At 37.2% G+C, this 16,262-nt stretch overlaps 1 protein-coding gene across 11 annotated transcripts in view; it reads left to right on the forward strand.

Moving 5' to 3' along the window:
• LOC131986692 (RNA-binding protein Musashi homolog 2) overlaps positions 1-16,262 on the forward strand; it is a 273,297-nt gene that overhangs the window by 214,043 nt on the left and 42,992 nt on the right. For all 11 annotated transcript variants that reach the window (XM_059351764.1, XM_059351763.1, XM_059351765.1 and 8 more), the window contains exon 10: positions 6,605-6,679. In XM_059351764.1, coding sequence (XP_059207747.1) covers positions 6,605-6,679 — 75 coding nt within the window. The remainder of the gene's footprint in view (positions 1-6,604; positions 6,680-16,262) is intronic.

Below are 16,262 nucleotides of genomic sequence, written 5' to 3' on the forward strand. Positions count from 1 at the left end.
AAATCTGTCTATTTGTCTTTCTATCCGTCATTCAGTCCATATATTTCCTGTCCATCTATCTGTACATACTTGCATGAACATTGCCATGACCAATCACGCAGCTGTTAGAGGTGAATTGTCAGTAGACCAGCCAAGTGCTTCTGTCAGCTCCATCGTTCTGTTCCATCTCATCTGTTAGAAGTATTTAACAAGCACAGTGAACTTTTCCGCACTTATTACAGACTAATGTGTCCGTGAAGAGGACGGCACTCTTCCCCTCCATTGGGAGACGGCAGGCAGAAAGGCAGTGATGTGCTCATGTGAGAATATTAACAGCCAACTTGTTTGGAGACACTCTTATCTAAATGAAATTGGAACAAGGACAGCGAAACATTCCTTTATATAATTTGCATTTAGAAAAAGGGGACCCTAGGCTCATTATTTAAGAAAGTGTAAGCTCCTTTTGTGCCAAATCTCATTAAAGCCATCCCTAGCTCCTTTGTTTACTGCCTCTAATCGAGGCATTTATCTTTATTGTGTTGTGCACGATGTATGTTTGCTGAAATTAATACACATTTGAGCCCGGGCGAGGTATGGGTGTACCAGATGGATAATTGATTTTAAAGTGAATCAGAACTGTTGAGCCATAAAATAGGTACATTAGCATGCATATTAATAAGGCAAATAAGAGCACTAAGAGGCCGCCACCAGGCCAGACGCAGTGGCGGGCTTCATTTAGTGAAGAGACACAGTAAGTTCTCTCCTTTCTTCCTTCTTTCACTCCCACTCTTCATGAGAAGGTAGCTTAACTTAACATGTTTCTTAATCCACTCTCCCGGCATTTTCATATTCCTCTCTATCGCCATCTCTTTATACACTCAGTGCACACATCTTGCAGCAAATTCCTCAGTTAGTAATGTGAAACCTATTGTAATGCCGTACATCAGACACAGGAAGTGGTTTTGCCATTTCAGAAAAATGTTGAAATAAGGGAGTATGAGGAGCTGCGGTATCTAAGCCAACAATTTCAGTTTGGCATTTATTTTGTTTGACAGTAAGACAGTATCAAACACGTAATATCCAATATTTTGCAGTCCGTGATAGCTTTTCATTGTATCACATCACAGTTCTTTTCAGAGCAAACAAACAATGAGGGGTTGTGTGAAAGCTATCCATCTGTAACTTCCTGGTGATGACTTCTCATCAGCAGCTGATGGAGGATTTATATTTTTTTTCTGGTGTAGCCTCTGTCCTACTTCATCCACACCAGGTTAAGGTTCCTCTCATCGCCTCTCTGAGTTGCATTTCTTTTTTGTCTGTGAGAGAGGGGAGAGGGTCTGTGAGAGGCATTTTCCCATTGGGTCAGGAATAAATTGAACTTTTTCATGGACAGCAAACACTGATTAGATATTTATGACCAAGGTCAACCTTTCTGATTCCAGCTGGCACCGGCTCTGAGGCATACAGAACAGAGCATCTACACACACACTCGCACTCATACACACACACACACGCACATAGCCTACATACACACATGCACATACTCACACACAGATATGCATGCATGCAAAATATGTTTTGATGCCTTCATGCTGTAGAAACATGCATACAAGTGCCACCTCTGGGTGAAATGTATAAATGTCTAAATAATGTCACTAATAGATGTCACTTTGAATTTTTCTTTATTGCAAGTTTTCTGAAATATTATTTTTAAACATGCAAATGAGGTGTTATCTTATTTATTATGTGGTATAATGATTTGCTAATTTGCACACATTTCCAGAACAGAAATCTGAATATTAGGTCAAAGCCAGGTTAAGAAATTCTTGTTTCATTTTGTCGACACATTAGAGTCACATTTCATAGACATTTTTTGCAGAGGGAATTTTGTATAGCAATTTAATTCAATTAAATACAATTCAACTAAAATGAACTTCAATGACATGAATATTCAAGCTACATTATTGCTAAAGTTAAAATACATATAATGTAATAATATAAAGCTTACATATTCTTTTACACATGTAATAATTCAGAAACATTTATTATTATTTCTCAGCATTGCTTTTTATCCCTACATAAATAGTCAAGACAGTTTTTGTACTCAGGGAGATGGGTACATTTAGGATATATATTATTTATTTTATCAAAGAAAACCTCTCTTACATCTTTATATTTTCCACAGTGTAATAAGAAGTGAGATTCGCTCTCAACCTCTCCTTTATGACAGAATAAACACAGCCTTGTATAGGCCTGTTTCTGTGGCCAGGATGTGTCCACATATCTCTTTTTATCACTCGTAAAGATGAAAAGAATGAAAAAGTTCTGTAAATCAGGCTATGGACGATATAAACAAACCCCTCTTTAAAATGTTAAGAATATATGGAAAGGTTCAGTGCCACTGAAGTGGCTTCCTGGCTCAGAGTTTGAGAAAATGACCTTTAAAGATATGTATTATTAATTTCCATACACTTCATTACACCACAGGTGAATAGGAAATTAATTATATTTAACTACTTCCCAAGGTTGACCACTTAAAATAAGACCATCAAATTTTATATAATACGTTTTCTAAATTTGTATGTTTAATGTGTAAAATAATACATTTTAAGGAAGCAAAATAGCCCCAAATCTCAAAATGAACCACTGCATGAAAACAATGTTTTGCCTGGTGTGTCTTGCCTTAACATACCAGCTCATTTTTAGATATATCTCATTTAATTGTATTTTTTGTAAGCTCCATTAGTCTGCAGAGTCAATAGGAGCAAAGGACGTTCGGATGTGACTGCAGCCAATTTTTCAGGCTAGTACAAACTGTATCTTACAAGAACTGAGGACACAAAAGCCTAAAAGAGGTTTCCGAGGTCAGTTTCTGAAGTGTAATTTACACACTGTGAAAAAAGAGTGAGCAAGGTTGGCTCCAGTGATTCATTCCTCGCCTAAAGGACTTCCTCTTATTAGGTAATTTAGTCCAGACTTATGGTTGAAGGTGATAATAGCTGGAGGAAAACAGATAAAGACTGAGACATATACCATAATTAGAGGGTTAATTATGTTTATATTGCATTTGATGGTACTCAAATTCTCACCGACTCTCACACAGGCTCACTCGCTCACCCACCCACTCTTCTCAAATTTCTTATTTTGTCTGTATCCCGCTTCCTAGCTGCCTGTTCCCTCACACCCCGTTTCTCAATATGTTGCCTACAGCTGCTTCTGTCTGAAAACTGTCCAGCTAATTAACTGGTGGGTCTGTGCTTGTAATAAGAATCATGACAGCAGATGAACAATACATCTGCGACTCTTAAATTTTTCTAATGACACGCGCTCCTCTTCTGGCCTTATTGTAACTCTCCATCCATCCAGGGACAGCACAACTTCTGAACCATCCTGTGCCCTCACTCACACTGTGACTTTGGTTTACAGATGGCAATCTGTAGTCACATTTCCCTTACTCAGCAAGTTTTATAATTCAGTGGCCGGATTTTATCTTAACCTTATGCAATTTAATTCTGACTACACGTTAGGGATGTGCCTTAGCATATCGTTCACAATAATACCAGTATATTTTTAATATGAAATGAAAAAATGCATATCGCAATAATGGCAACATTCCTACTTCTTCATGTGGTGACGTCACCAGCAACAACATGTACTTAAAGTAACAAAAGTAAAGAACTTGTAATGCAGAATGACTCTACTCAGATTGTTCTAAAGATACTCTATATACTGTTGGATAATTATTTTTGATGCATTTATGTAAGCAGCATTTTACTGTCATCAAGTTAACCGCTCATTTTAACCACTTAATATACTTTTATTTGGTTTCATTTATAAAACTGTTTAATCATGATTTTTATGTTAAATCTTAATAAACATTGACTAAAGCTGGCAGCTTATGTAGTGGATATTTACCTCTGAAATATAGCGAAGTAGGAGTGTAAAGTTACATAAATGGAAATACGCAAGTTAAGTTAAGTAAATGTACTTAGTAAATGTACTTAGTTACATTCCACCGCTGATATGTGCAGTATTATTTATGTATTATCTGATGAGTCAAAAATATTTTTTTTGTATTTGGCAACTGTTTACACTAGATTTCAGATTCATGGTTGATTTTTATTTTGTTGTACCATTTTTATTTATACAGACTCATATCATATGTTCTATATCTATATCTTTTTCAGTATTTTGTAATATCATCAAGAATATAGTTATTGCAAAAATACCCTGAAATATTGTGATATTCTTTTAGAGCCATATCGCCCACCCCTACTACAAGTACATTTTTAGTACTTGTTTAATACAGATATTTGTACTTATACTGTATGTAGGATCTCCCATAAAATGTTGACATGACTGGTCATAAACTTTATATATTTTTCATCTTTCATACAAAAAATGCAACACATTAAAGGCCCAATCTGGGATGGAAATGTAAAGTAAAGGTTTTATAAATGTTTTTCTGACCTTTTTAATTTGCTTACATAAGGCTTCCTATGCCAGTGCAGCCTCCAACATTTCCAAATATTACAGATGAAAAATAAGCTTACCACTAAGTGAGAAAAATGGGAAATTCTCTTCAGAATAAATGTGTTATTGTATGTAAAAACAGGGCGGTATTACCTAAATAGTCTGAAACCTGCTACTTAATGTACAGCAGAACTGATGAATGTTGTTGAATCTACATTACACACAATAAATATCCAAACAAAAAGTTGGACACACATTTAAAAACACAGATGACAGGAAATTAGATTTAACTTTGATTAATGTTTTTCTTTTCATCATGAGTTTATAGTATTTTTTTTTTTTTTTAGGCAGTCAGATCAGCTTATTATTTACATATAACACTGGCTGGCACTGATAGCTCTTGGGATTACTACAGACAACTATACATAAAACGCGAAATTCAGTTTTGATTGATGGTTATACCTTGTGAAAACCAGGAAAACAATGTGCTGCAGGTGTAAATGAGGAGCAGCTTACACTTCCTTGCCCACAGCATCGTTTTAACAAATGGCTTCCAGCCGTATTAACACATTACGACCTTCCTGCTATGATAAAGATGCACAGAATATAAACAGATGTTAACGTAATTTCAGGGCATCAGCTATGAGGTGACATCACACGAGCTTGTGGTTGAATAAAAAGGTAAAATGAAATAGTAGGTTAAGATACAGGAGTGTTATTTGTTAATGAGGCCCTTTAAGAACCGTTTGGCACCAGGTCTTGAGGTGAAAATCACGAGTTTCCTCACAATACGAAGCTATATAGATTCTTTGGACAACAATATATTTTCTTATATCACAAAGTCTTCCACAATATGATTTAGATTAATTTCAATGCAGTAGCCTGCAATCAATATGAGACAAAATCACATCTCCAGTTAACACAATTCATTACATTTATATCAGCTCGCAAAAAGCAACAAAAATATAATTGTATTACTTGGCTCCTCCAGACATTTAAATAAAAATCAATCTATTCTTTTTCAAGTGGGACATTTAAAAAAAAATAGCATCTTGAAGTTGATGATACTTGATATTTTCACTTAGCATCTATAATCAATTGTATATAATGTTCCTAAAAGTTATTTTTTCCTTTTGTTTAAATTGTTAATACTTTTTTTATATTTCTACTTGTTTAAATTGTAAATTGTTGATACTTTTTTTTATAATTTCTACTTGTTTAATTGTTAATACCTTTTTACCTTACCTTTCTTATATTTGTATATTTGTTCATACTGATGTTTACTATTTATTGTTATTATTGAAGCTCCTCTCTTTCCACTTTGCTGCTTTAATACTGGAAATGTCTCCGTTGTGGGACAAATAAAGGAAAATCTTATCTTATCTTAATTTTGGATCATTGATCATTGACTCAATATATCAAAACAGATCGATGTTACACCCCTTCTTGATACCAAAGCATAATGAATGATTAATGGAACACTAAAAACTAAAAAAAGAACAGAAGAAAACAATTGTTTTTGCTGCTCAGAGGCTCCTCTTGAGGTGTCCTTAAGTTTGTTAAAATATGATATAATTACACAAGTTATTGAATAGATGCTTTAAAGAAATATGTCTTGTCGCGATCAGAGGGTAATTTAATTGTGACAGTTGACCATTGATTGGGGGTTGGTGCTTGCTGTCAAACTGCACACACAGTGAAAGTCTTCTAGCTGACAATCTACCATCAACATTATGAGCTATAAAAACATGCCGCCTCTTTATTAGGCTTGAATTCTAAAAATAAATCCCTGTTTGCAAGCTGTGTTAACACATTATACACACTTTGTATATGAAAGCAGTGTTCTAAAATGTAATACTTAATCCTTACTATTTCAGGCTCATATTTAATGTGGATTATTGTAGTTTTGTTTTTCAGGGTATTAAGTAACATTAGAGTTTGTTTGACAAAATCAGAACACTTTAGTAGTCTGGATCCCTGGGAGTTTTAAAGCCCAGCCTTTTGAGATTTGTTTCGCTCTCAGAGTGGATATAAGTAACCAAATCCAAGTGTTTGTGTGTGCGTGTGTGTTGGTTTCATTTATGTATGTAATATCCACATTATATCTAGATGTCTTCTCATCTCATTTAAATCTCTTTCCTCTGTATCAAAGGCTACCCTAATATTGTGGCAACATATGGCCGCGGATACACTGGATTCGCACCGAGCTACAGCTACCAGTTCCCTGGTAAGTTAAAGGCCTTCTTGAAATATCAATGTTACAGCTGATTTCTGTCACACACACACACACACGCACAAACACGAACACACTTGCACGCAAAAGCTCATCAATATACAAGTCAGTCACCAAATAATCTGCAGGGTTATAAGTATGTTACGTGTCTGGATTTGTGAAATAGCTTTTGAAAGCTGACGTATAGTGAAGTAAATTGCTTACTCCTTTTTATCCCGTGCTTGAACACTAGCATGACCAAATGTCTAAAATGGGGGAAGTTCTTCCGCCGTCTTCCGTCGACCAATGTATGCAAATTCATCTGTGGAGAAGCGGAGAAATAAGCAGCGCTTTGTGTAGGCAGATTTTAAAAAACGTGGTTCTTATAATGGAAAATGAATGAAGTCATTTTCTGCATTAAAAGTGTTGACTCAGAGCGCCGGGCACTTTAATGGGAGTCCAAATGGGAGGCGTGCAGTCTGGAGGTGAGCAGCTGTACCTGAGGGCCTCTGGCTCTGTGGCGCCTCACTTAGACAGGCATCCCGTCAATTTCATGCTTTATTTAAGGACTTTACACATACTTTGTTTGCCGTGCCAGACATCATTCCTTCCACTGATAGGACGGAATGGGAAATATCGGACAGCGGCTCAGATCTCTGTAATATCTTTGTGAAATAGATTGAGGAATGGTAAGACAGGAGGTCCAGCTGTGACCACCTGCAGATCAGACACATGCTAGATTTGTACCTGACCACAACATTATTTGACAGAAGAAATGGAATAGCACCTACCCATCAATGTAGGAGAACACGAGTCGCATAAAAATGTGGGGATTATGCCAATTCTGTCCGGTCATTTTTTTTTTTTTATTGAATAATTTGGTCGTATAATGACCCTCTCTTTCAATAACTGATTGATATATAAATGTGAATGAGGAGTCTAACAATGTACATGATTACTTTTGTGTGCAGCATACATCTAAGATGACATTTAGAATCAGTGTCCATCCTTAAAAATGTTTCTAGAGATATAACAAAAACAGAGAGAAGAGATTGAAAAGGGAAAGCAGCGATCAGTATTTATTCCGTAAAAGTAATTCTAGTTAAACATGGATTTTTAAAATGTTTACTGTTTAGGACAAATTAAGGGTTGTCACCTTCCCCGAGGCAGAATGTATGATCCTGTCCATGTTAAACTCAATTTAAAGAGTTTGATAAAGCTGTATGATTAAAACAGCCTCCTCTGGGCTCGCTCAACTCTTGACAGGGTAATTGGAATTTTTAATGTATGAATCAAACTCCTTGTCCAAATTAAATAACCTCGGGCCAAATATTGACTGGTGTCCTTCCTTACTAAGATGTGGAAAGCATCCTCAATTTAAGATCAAAGGCTTTTTTCCCCCCACTGTACACAACCCCGCTGAAACACTCCTATAAATAAATGGAGCTGGGACGGCAGGCTGGATCTAGGAGGCGTAAATTGTGGGCAGCATTTCAAGGCTTTTTTTACACCCAGTAAAACCTCAGGGGTCCACTGTTAACGGGAAAAAGTGGTTAGGCAATTGTCCAATTGTCAAGATAAAACAGTGATAAAACATTGATCAGTGATGAAACACTGGATTAAGTAAGAAAACTCAATAAGATATATACACAGAAAAAGAGAAACCAAAGCTGACATTCCTGAAGCTGAAACAGAGTTCAAGTGTAGAAAACAGAACCAGTGAAATACACACAAGCATAGTTAGAAAAGAAGAAGAAGAAAGAAAAAAAAGAGCCAGTTAGACTCAAAGCAGACAGCAGCTCAACGGCTGTTAAACAGTATCTGACAACTTAGCACTCTGCTCCTTGTGACACTCCCAATTAATTCCAACATTGATCACAAAGTGCCTTTGATATCGATCACATACACTATGTTTCTGTGTGTCTGTATTCATATGCTGTGAGTTTCTTACAAAATGATCCCGTCGTAGCACAGACATCATTACCATTTAATGCACTTAGAGACCTTCACATATTACTGATGTAAATCACATCATCCTCTATCTGTCAAAACCTTCTCCATGCATACAGTTCTATATCAGAGCATTCCCCTCAAATGGCCGACTCAGACAGTGGTATTTATTTTGATTTTTGTTGTATTTATTTATTTCCATCTCACCTCTCAAATTCAGAGCTAATAAACTGCTGAGTCACATGAAAACCAGCACTGAGCACTGTCAGCAAATGTTCTCGGACACAGTTAGGTGTAGTTACATATTAGCTGAGTAATACTGAGAAGTGACATTTTCATACATCTCATATTGTGATACACATGCATGCTACCACACAACCACAGAGGCGACATGACAGATAAATGACACATCTGCTGACAGCTGAGAGCAGCTGCAGTTGCAGTTAATGTGCCAATAAAATAGCACAGACTGCTGATGTTAAAGGTATAATATTTTTGCATTAAAACATCTAAAAACCACTAAACCTATATCATATATTTTGTTGAGGTGTGTAGATTATCCCAAATGTTATTAAAGGTAACGGTGCATTTCATATGGTTGCCTATCAGTGGTGTCATATCTATTTTACACAGTGCTCTGCCTTTGGGGAGCGATAGTAGGCATTTTTGTTGTGGTTTGATGAATGAGGAGAACAAGCGGAGAGGTGGTCCTTCAATACACATTTAATGCCCAAGACATCAGATTCAGTTCTGGCATGCTGCAAAATGAAAGACAAGGTTACCGAGACTGAAACTTCTTATGTACTCGTTGTGGCACGGTGTCAGTTATTCTGGTACATTACACAGATGTAATATATGTGGTCATGTGTGGTCAGCTTATTTGTTCAGCCTGTCAATATCTTACTCAAATGGTCATTGTCGAAACAAGTCTAGTTCCTCAAATACACACATACCTAAGTATAAGTTTATGCTGAGTTAATGAGTCCATGCTGTGCAGAATTACAAAGAAATGCATCCTAACAGGGAAACACAAGAAACACCAGATATGTCAGAGAATAACTGTAAATAATACAATGTCAGAGAGTTATACTCAGTGTCTCCCACACAGAATATTTAGTCATTAAGTGTGTTTCATTTTGCAGCACACTGCTACTATGACAAGTTGCTCATGCCAGGCACCAATTCAATATGTTCAGTAACATTTGTGACAACAAGATAAAGTTACTTGCACTGGACTAGCCTACGATTTAATTTGCCGTGGTTGACTCATCTGATTGTAAGTTAGCATGCGGTCCCTCCAGCTCATCTCCTGCCGTTAGGAGACTTTATCTGAAGTAGAGCAGACAGCGGCTATACCAGGGTTAGCGGCTTGGGCTGTTTGAGTTCAGCTGCTATTTCTAACCCAGGGGTGGGCAATTAATTTTCCCAAGGGGCCACATGAGATACTGTGAAGGTTGTGGAGGGCCGGACCAAAACTCCAAACTAAATTCTGCTCAATATTAATTTCATCGCTTTATATAATGCAGTAAATTATCTGGTTTTGAGCTGCTTCTGGTAAGAATACATGTTATGATAAGACTATGTTAATGTCAAGTAAGTCAAATATAACAGTAGAAAATATTAAAAACTCCAATCTTTATCTCACTTTTCCATTTATTTTAAACATAGCAACAAACTTTAAGTCTTTTTGACAAGGTAACTCAGTGTTTCTGTGGGAACACATTTCTGTGCAGGTGTGTACCTAAATTGCCTTCAAAATAAAAGCATTGCAGTTGGATTTATAATTTCCGGGTAACCACACGCGTACCGGACAGGGACAGCCAAGGGTTTGCACTAGCTAGGTTTGCATTTCAGCTGCAGCTTCTAGCGGAAGGTCCAATTTTTATCTGCAGTGGTGGTGGATTAACAATGAAAACAACAACTTTCATGATCCCATGCTGCTTTACAATGTCATTAAAGTCCATATTATGTCATTTAAAATGACGTGCATTTAACAATGTAGATTCTGCAGCATTCAAAACATTTTAAATGGGCCTCACCTGAACACAATTCAGTTTGAGAGGTAGCACTCAATGCAAGCAAACCATTGCATTCTTGCAATGCCATTTTAAGTTTCAAAGAAAAAGCCTCAGGGTAGCTTTAATTGTAGAGCAAAAAGGCAAGCATTGTTTCCTCAAAAATGTGAGCGTTGTAAAAGTATTGGCAAGGTCAGTATCGGACAGCCCTTAACAGTTCGTTTATGTTCCTCTTGAAATATGAAACTGTTAAATCTACAAGTTTTCTGTTGCACTTATAGGACAAAAATTCTGTTTTTCACAAGAGCTCAACTAATCTGTGCAGGTATTTTAGTTGTCTGTTTAGCTATTACAGAATGCATTCATACTGATAAAAGAAAGAGGATTGAAGTGTTTGGCAAAGATGCCTCCTCTGATTTTTTCTTAGTTCCAAGCTGTGTTTTATATGCACCGCTGTAATCACACACTGTTTACCTCGTGGCAGCATCGTTTCAGCATTATGCTTGAACTAAAGTTGGAATTTAATTTCAAAGCTGATGCTGCATACTGCATGTGTAGTGACAATCAAGAAGGGAGCAATGTTTTCCATTACCTCAGAATTACAAATGGTAAGGAGGTGTAACAAATGATTAGCAGCATCACAAGAACAACACATCTTTTTTTGTTTATTTTTTTTCTGTTCATCAGAGCTTTTGAAACAGTGGGTACAATTAGTTGATTGTTTACTTTGTTTAAGTAATGCATTTCTCTCAGCTTTACATTGATTTGTTTGTTGGTAGAGTTTATTTGTCTCTTCTGAGAAACTCGGCAATACACAATGATTTTGTGACAGTCATTGTCTGTCTGATCTCATTGTGATGAAAAATGTCAGAACATTTTCTCAGATTGTGCTGTTGCACATTCAGGACTTTGATGGCAAGCAGTGGTGTTGTCAGTGTCAAATGAAAGCGGAGGGGACTGTAATGTATGCATGCAGATGTGACATGTGATATGTGAGTGTTGTCACGCTGCAGTTTTCTGTGTGGATGTAAATATCCCCACTGTTTCAGATGAAGACCCCTAGACTTGTACTGTGGCTGTGACTACATTTTACCTTCAAATAACACCAGACTGGTGTCGTTGTGCTGCTGCCAACATATGACTTGGAGAGAAAATAGCAGAATCTCCATATTAAACCTCAAGTTAAATTGAGCATCGTCTTTGCTTTTACCAAAAACCCAGGATTTGCTTCCAAATGATTAACCCTGTTTCTCAGAGTACTGTTAATATTGCTCACGGATATATCTGCATAACTGAGGTATTTAAAAATTATAAATATCGTAGTTAGCAACACTAAACCCATTATGCACTAGCCGACTACTTAAATCGGTAGATTCACTCATACTCCACTAGTATAAGCTAATGTAAGCCAATCTCCATCAATAAATTCTGCCTCTACAATTACAATAATATTAATTTGCGACTGGTACAGTTAGAGAATCTGAATGTAACTTTATCTTCACTATAGGGGTTGTAGTTTGCAGCAGTTTTGAACTGGAGTGCATTATAGTAAGAGGTGTGTCTAATATTTTGGTCACCTACTTTACATACACGGTAGTGTAAACATATTAATAACATTTCACTTCAGTGCACCACTATCACTCGCTGTTACCTCAATTATACACATAAAGTAGAATTGTAATTATTAGTATAATTATTATTATTATCTAGCCATGCAGATCATTTTGGTTTGGCAGGTGTAAAAAGGCATATCTTTTATCGCCCAAATAAGGACCTTCATTACTTTTAAACCATTATTTTGTGTGTAAAAGCAAAAAAAAGGGCAAATATCCAAGGGGGATGAATACTTTTTATAGGCATCGTATATCATTGTGACAAACCCTTCTCTCTGTAAAAATAACTGAATCTAAGCTTAAAAAGGTAATATTCAATCAAAATCACTTTATTCTAAAGGTCTCATTAAAAATTTCTCAACAAAAATTAACGAAAAATGCACGAATCAGATCCTGTAAAAATGAATAAAAAAAAAACATTAGTGGCTCTTTGGCACAATTGGGAAAGACAACTATTTTTTGAATAATATTTTTTTTTTACATTTTCCAATATAGAGACAAACAACAGCACACCGTGGCCACAAAAACAAATAAACAAATGTTTTTTTAAAGGAAATGTACAAAAAAAAATTATAAGTAAATTAATGTCCAGCCTTATAACCCAAAAACGTCAGTTAGCCAGTTTTCTTCATTGCCATCTGTCGTCCTTTTTAATACAATAAAGTCTTTTACTAGCATATTTAAAGAAGATTGCCCAGCTCTTAAAAAAACATCCATCTTACATTTAAATATGTGTGTTAACAAGACAAATATTTAGTGAAACTTCAACTGAACTGCAAGCCGTTTTACACAAAGCAGGTGGTGAACTATAAATATGTTCAGTATGCAAAGCGTATTGAAATGGAGTGGAGGTGATACTTTAAGTGAGAAAATATCTTTGTTTGCAGTTTGGTGGAAGCGGACATATAGCAGCTGCTGCACTGTTACTATCATCAACTGGATGCAGTAATAAATATGCTGTTAAAGTCAGATGACAAGATTGGCAGGTGTCCTGTGTAACACTGTCAGATAGCTTTGGAGTGATGTCAGGGTGCAACATATCTACCAATGTATCAGTATCACTTAGGTTGAGCTATGGTAGGTAGTTGACATGTCAGGTAGTTTCAGTTTATTTTCTGCTGTTGGAGTCGCACATAGCTGCCTATCAACATACAGCTGGAGGATCACTGCACGTCTCAGTGAGGGCTTATTTATTAATGTGACATTAAACCGAATTAAACCGGCAGAGTTGAATTCTTCAATTAAAAATATAACCGCACATTCCCTCTATGTCTTTCTAACCACAAATTAAAAACTGCTTTTGAGAAGAAAACTTTAAAGTAACATTCACTATAAATAATGTTTTACACTGCTCTGCTCCTCCTGGATGGCAGCTGGGGTGAGAATCAAAGTATGCAAATACAGCACACATCAGCATTACAGAACTTAAATGATCAGACTTCAGAGCTAACATTTATCAGGCTATAAAGAGCAAACTAAATTTGAAAGGATCTTTGAATCAAAATGAGGTACAAAAAGGACTTCACTTTGATTTCTATCAGACGTTAAAATGTGCACCATTCCCTAGATATTGCATTTTTTTAAAAACGGGTGGACAGATAGCTTCAAACGAAGGGAATTCAAAAGTTCTGTTGAAATTAAGATCGTCGCCCCATGTTGTGGTAGAACGAATGAAAAATGTTTCCATGCTTGCTTTGAGCTGACTGACATCTGCTAAATTTCTCTCTTTAAAGCAGAACTGTGCAGCATTTTCATTTTAATAAAACAGAATCACAATCATTGTGATGGTAAAATGGCCTGTTTTGGCACAAATTTTGTCCTTCCCTGCCCCCCTGCTGTCTCCTGGCAGAAAAAAAGCCTTGCAGGATCTGCACTCGCGTCCCGGCATTGGTGGGTTGGAGAGACTTGCAAGAATGAGCAACAAAACAAAACACTTTACGGCAATTCTACATACACGCATCCCTCAATTACCAGTTAGCCACGCCAGCTAGCTTTAAGAACAAGCTGTTCATGTTCGTAAATTACATGTTCGTCATGGCTGAGCCACCAAAAAGACCTAAGAAACAGTTGTTGACGAAGGAGGTGAGGAAGAGTAAGAGGAAGAGAGCGAGGGACTACAAAAGAGTGAACCTCGGTCGGGCGTTCACTGAACAGCGAGAGCTACGGGAAGCGGAGGGATCCAAAACAGATGCTGACTTGGAGATTCTGCTCATGAGATTCTAAGTACCTCTTCGTTTTCCGCTTATTACTTATAGTAATGTTTGTAAATGTGTTCAATCCATTCTATCTATCGCGCTAGCTGCAAAGCTAACGTTTGTTTTCAGTAGCAACTGGATTGTCTCGACTGTTGCATTGGGTTATTGCTATCTATGTCTACAGACAACTGAGGTTATGTATTTGTTCACTGTATGTCTCTTATATGGGACAAATTCAGAATTGCATTTAACTTTGGGCCTTACCATGCTACATAATAACCCATGCTAATAACTCAGACCCTAGATGTTACTCTGCCGGCTCTGATGACAACAAATGCACATGGCCAGCAGTAGAAAGGGGGAGGAGCGTCATGAGGGAGTTTTTTGCGAGATTATTGTGAAATTTACACCCCAAAGCTGTAGGGGGAGCTCCGGGAGCTCCGAACTACCAAGTAGGCCTTTATCTTCAAGTGAAGGAAGCAGGGCCAGAGCACAATTTTTGCCAGCTTGAGAGAAGCTACATTAATTTCATGCTCTCCAATGGCATGTCTTTTGTTTAACAAGATACATTATGATTAAACCCACAGTATTTATTCTTTTCTTTTGTTTTTATACGGTATGTAGATACCTAATGAATTAAATAGGATGCCATTTTTTCTGCTTTTACCCTAACACGGCTGCAAAGTATTCCTCGAAACAAAGAAAACAGGACCTGACAAGGCATCGGGAATATTACTGTACATTATTCTCGTTTCTATGCAACGGTCTAATTAGCATTAGCTAGCTGATAAATGTGCTGTTGTATTATTTAACTTGCAGCCCCCTAGGGAATCATCCCAAGATGTGCCGCATTTAAAGCATGAGGTGTCTAGTTTGGAGGACCTCACATGATAAAGTTGTTAAAAGCCACATTTAAAAGAATCACAGCCTTCTAGTACATTGATCTGACTTTTTTAAGATTACCCGAGGCTACGACTGTATACAATGAAAGGTCCTTGTGTTTTCTCAGCATATTAATATGCAAATGACTAGAAAGAAAATAGCAATAAGTGCAAGTTAAGCTCATGCGCTGTAATTTATGTGCAGTATAGTTTCTGCCAGTGGTGGTGGCCAATATAGAAGAGAGGTTTAAGAGTGGTTGTTCACTCCATTGTGTGTATGATGTATGCATGAATAGGGAGCGTGTACGTATAAGGAGAAATATAATTAAAAAAGAAAATGTAGTGTGCACATGTGCATTATGCATGTGAATAAGCTGAAGAAGTGAACATCAAACAGCAGGGAAACACCCCTGCCACAGTCATATTGTACTTTCTATTGTTAACCAGCCTTGTATCGGTTCCTTTCATTACACGCACATGAATGCACAGTGGAACACACACACACAGTACACACAGACAAGCTGTATTTATATAAAGGATCAGATGTGTATGAAGGGAAGAGGCAGAGGTGGAGGGACTTTACCAGGAGCTCCTCTCCGCTCTCCCGTCTTCCTGTGCGACTTGCTGCCTCCACATCCGTGCCCTCAGAGCCTCCCCTGGCATAAATGACCATTATGGCTCCATTAGGGCTGCTAGTAGGAGGTCATTATGCTACACTGAAAAACCAGGGATGAAGATGTCAGTGGGGTCCCATCAGGGGAGAGACACAGACTGAGTGAGAGAAAGACATAACACTCAGTCATCCAGCTACTCCAGATGTCATGACAGACAAACAGCGATTCAGGTCCAGTGAGTCAGCCTCTTAAGTAGTAAAAGAACGGAGAGAAAGGATGATTAAGGAGGGGAGAGGGCAGCAGTAAGTGTATCAAGAGTGCAGTGAGAAC

This window comes from Centropristis striata, chromosome 15, assembly GCF_030273125.1.
Source record: "Centropristis striata isolate RG_2023a ecotype Rhode Island chromosome 15, C.striata_1.0, whole genome shotgun sequence".
Classification (NCBI taxonomy): Eukaryota; Metazoa; Chordata; class Actinopteri; order Perciformes; family Serranidae; genus Centropristis; species Centropristis striata.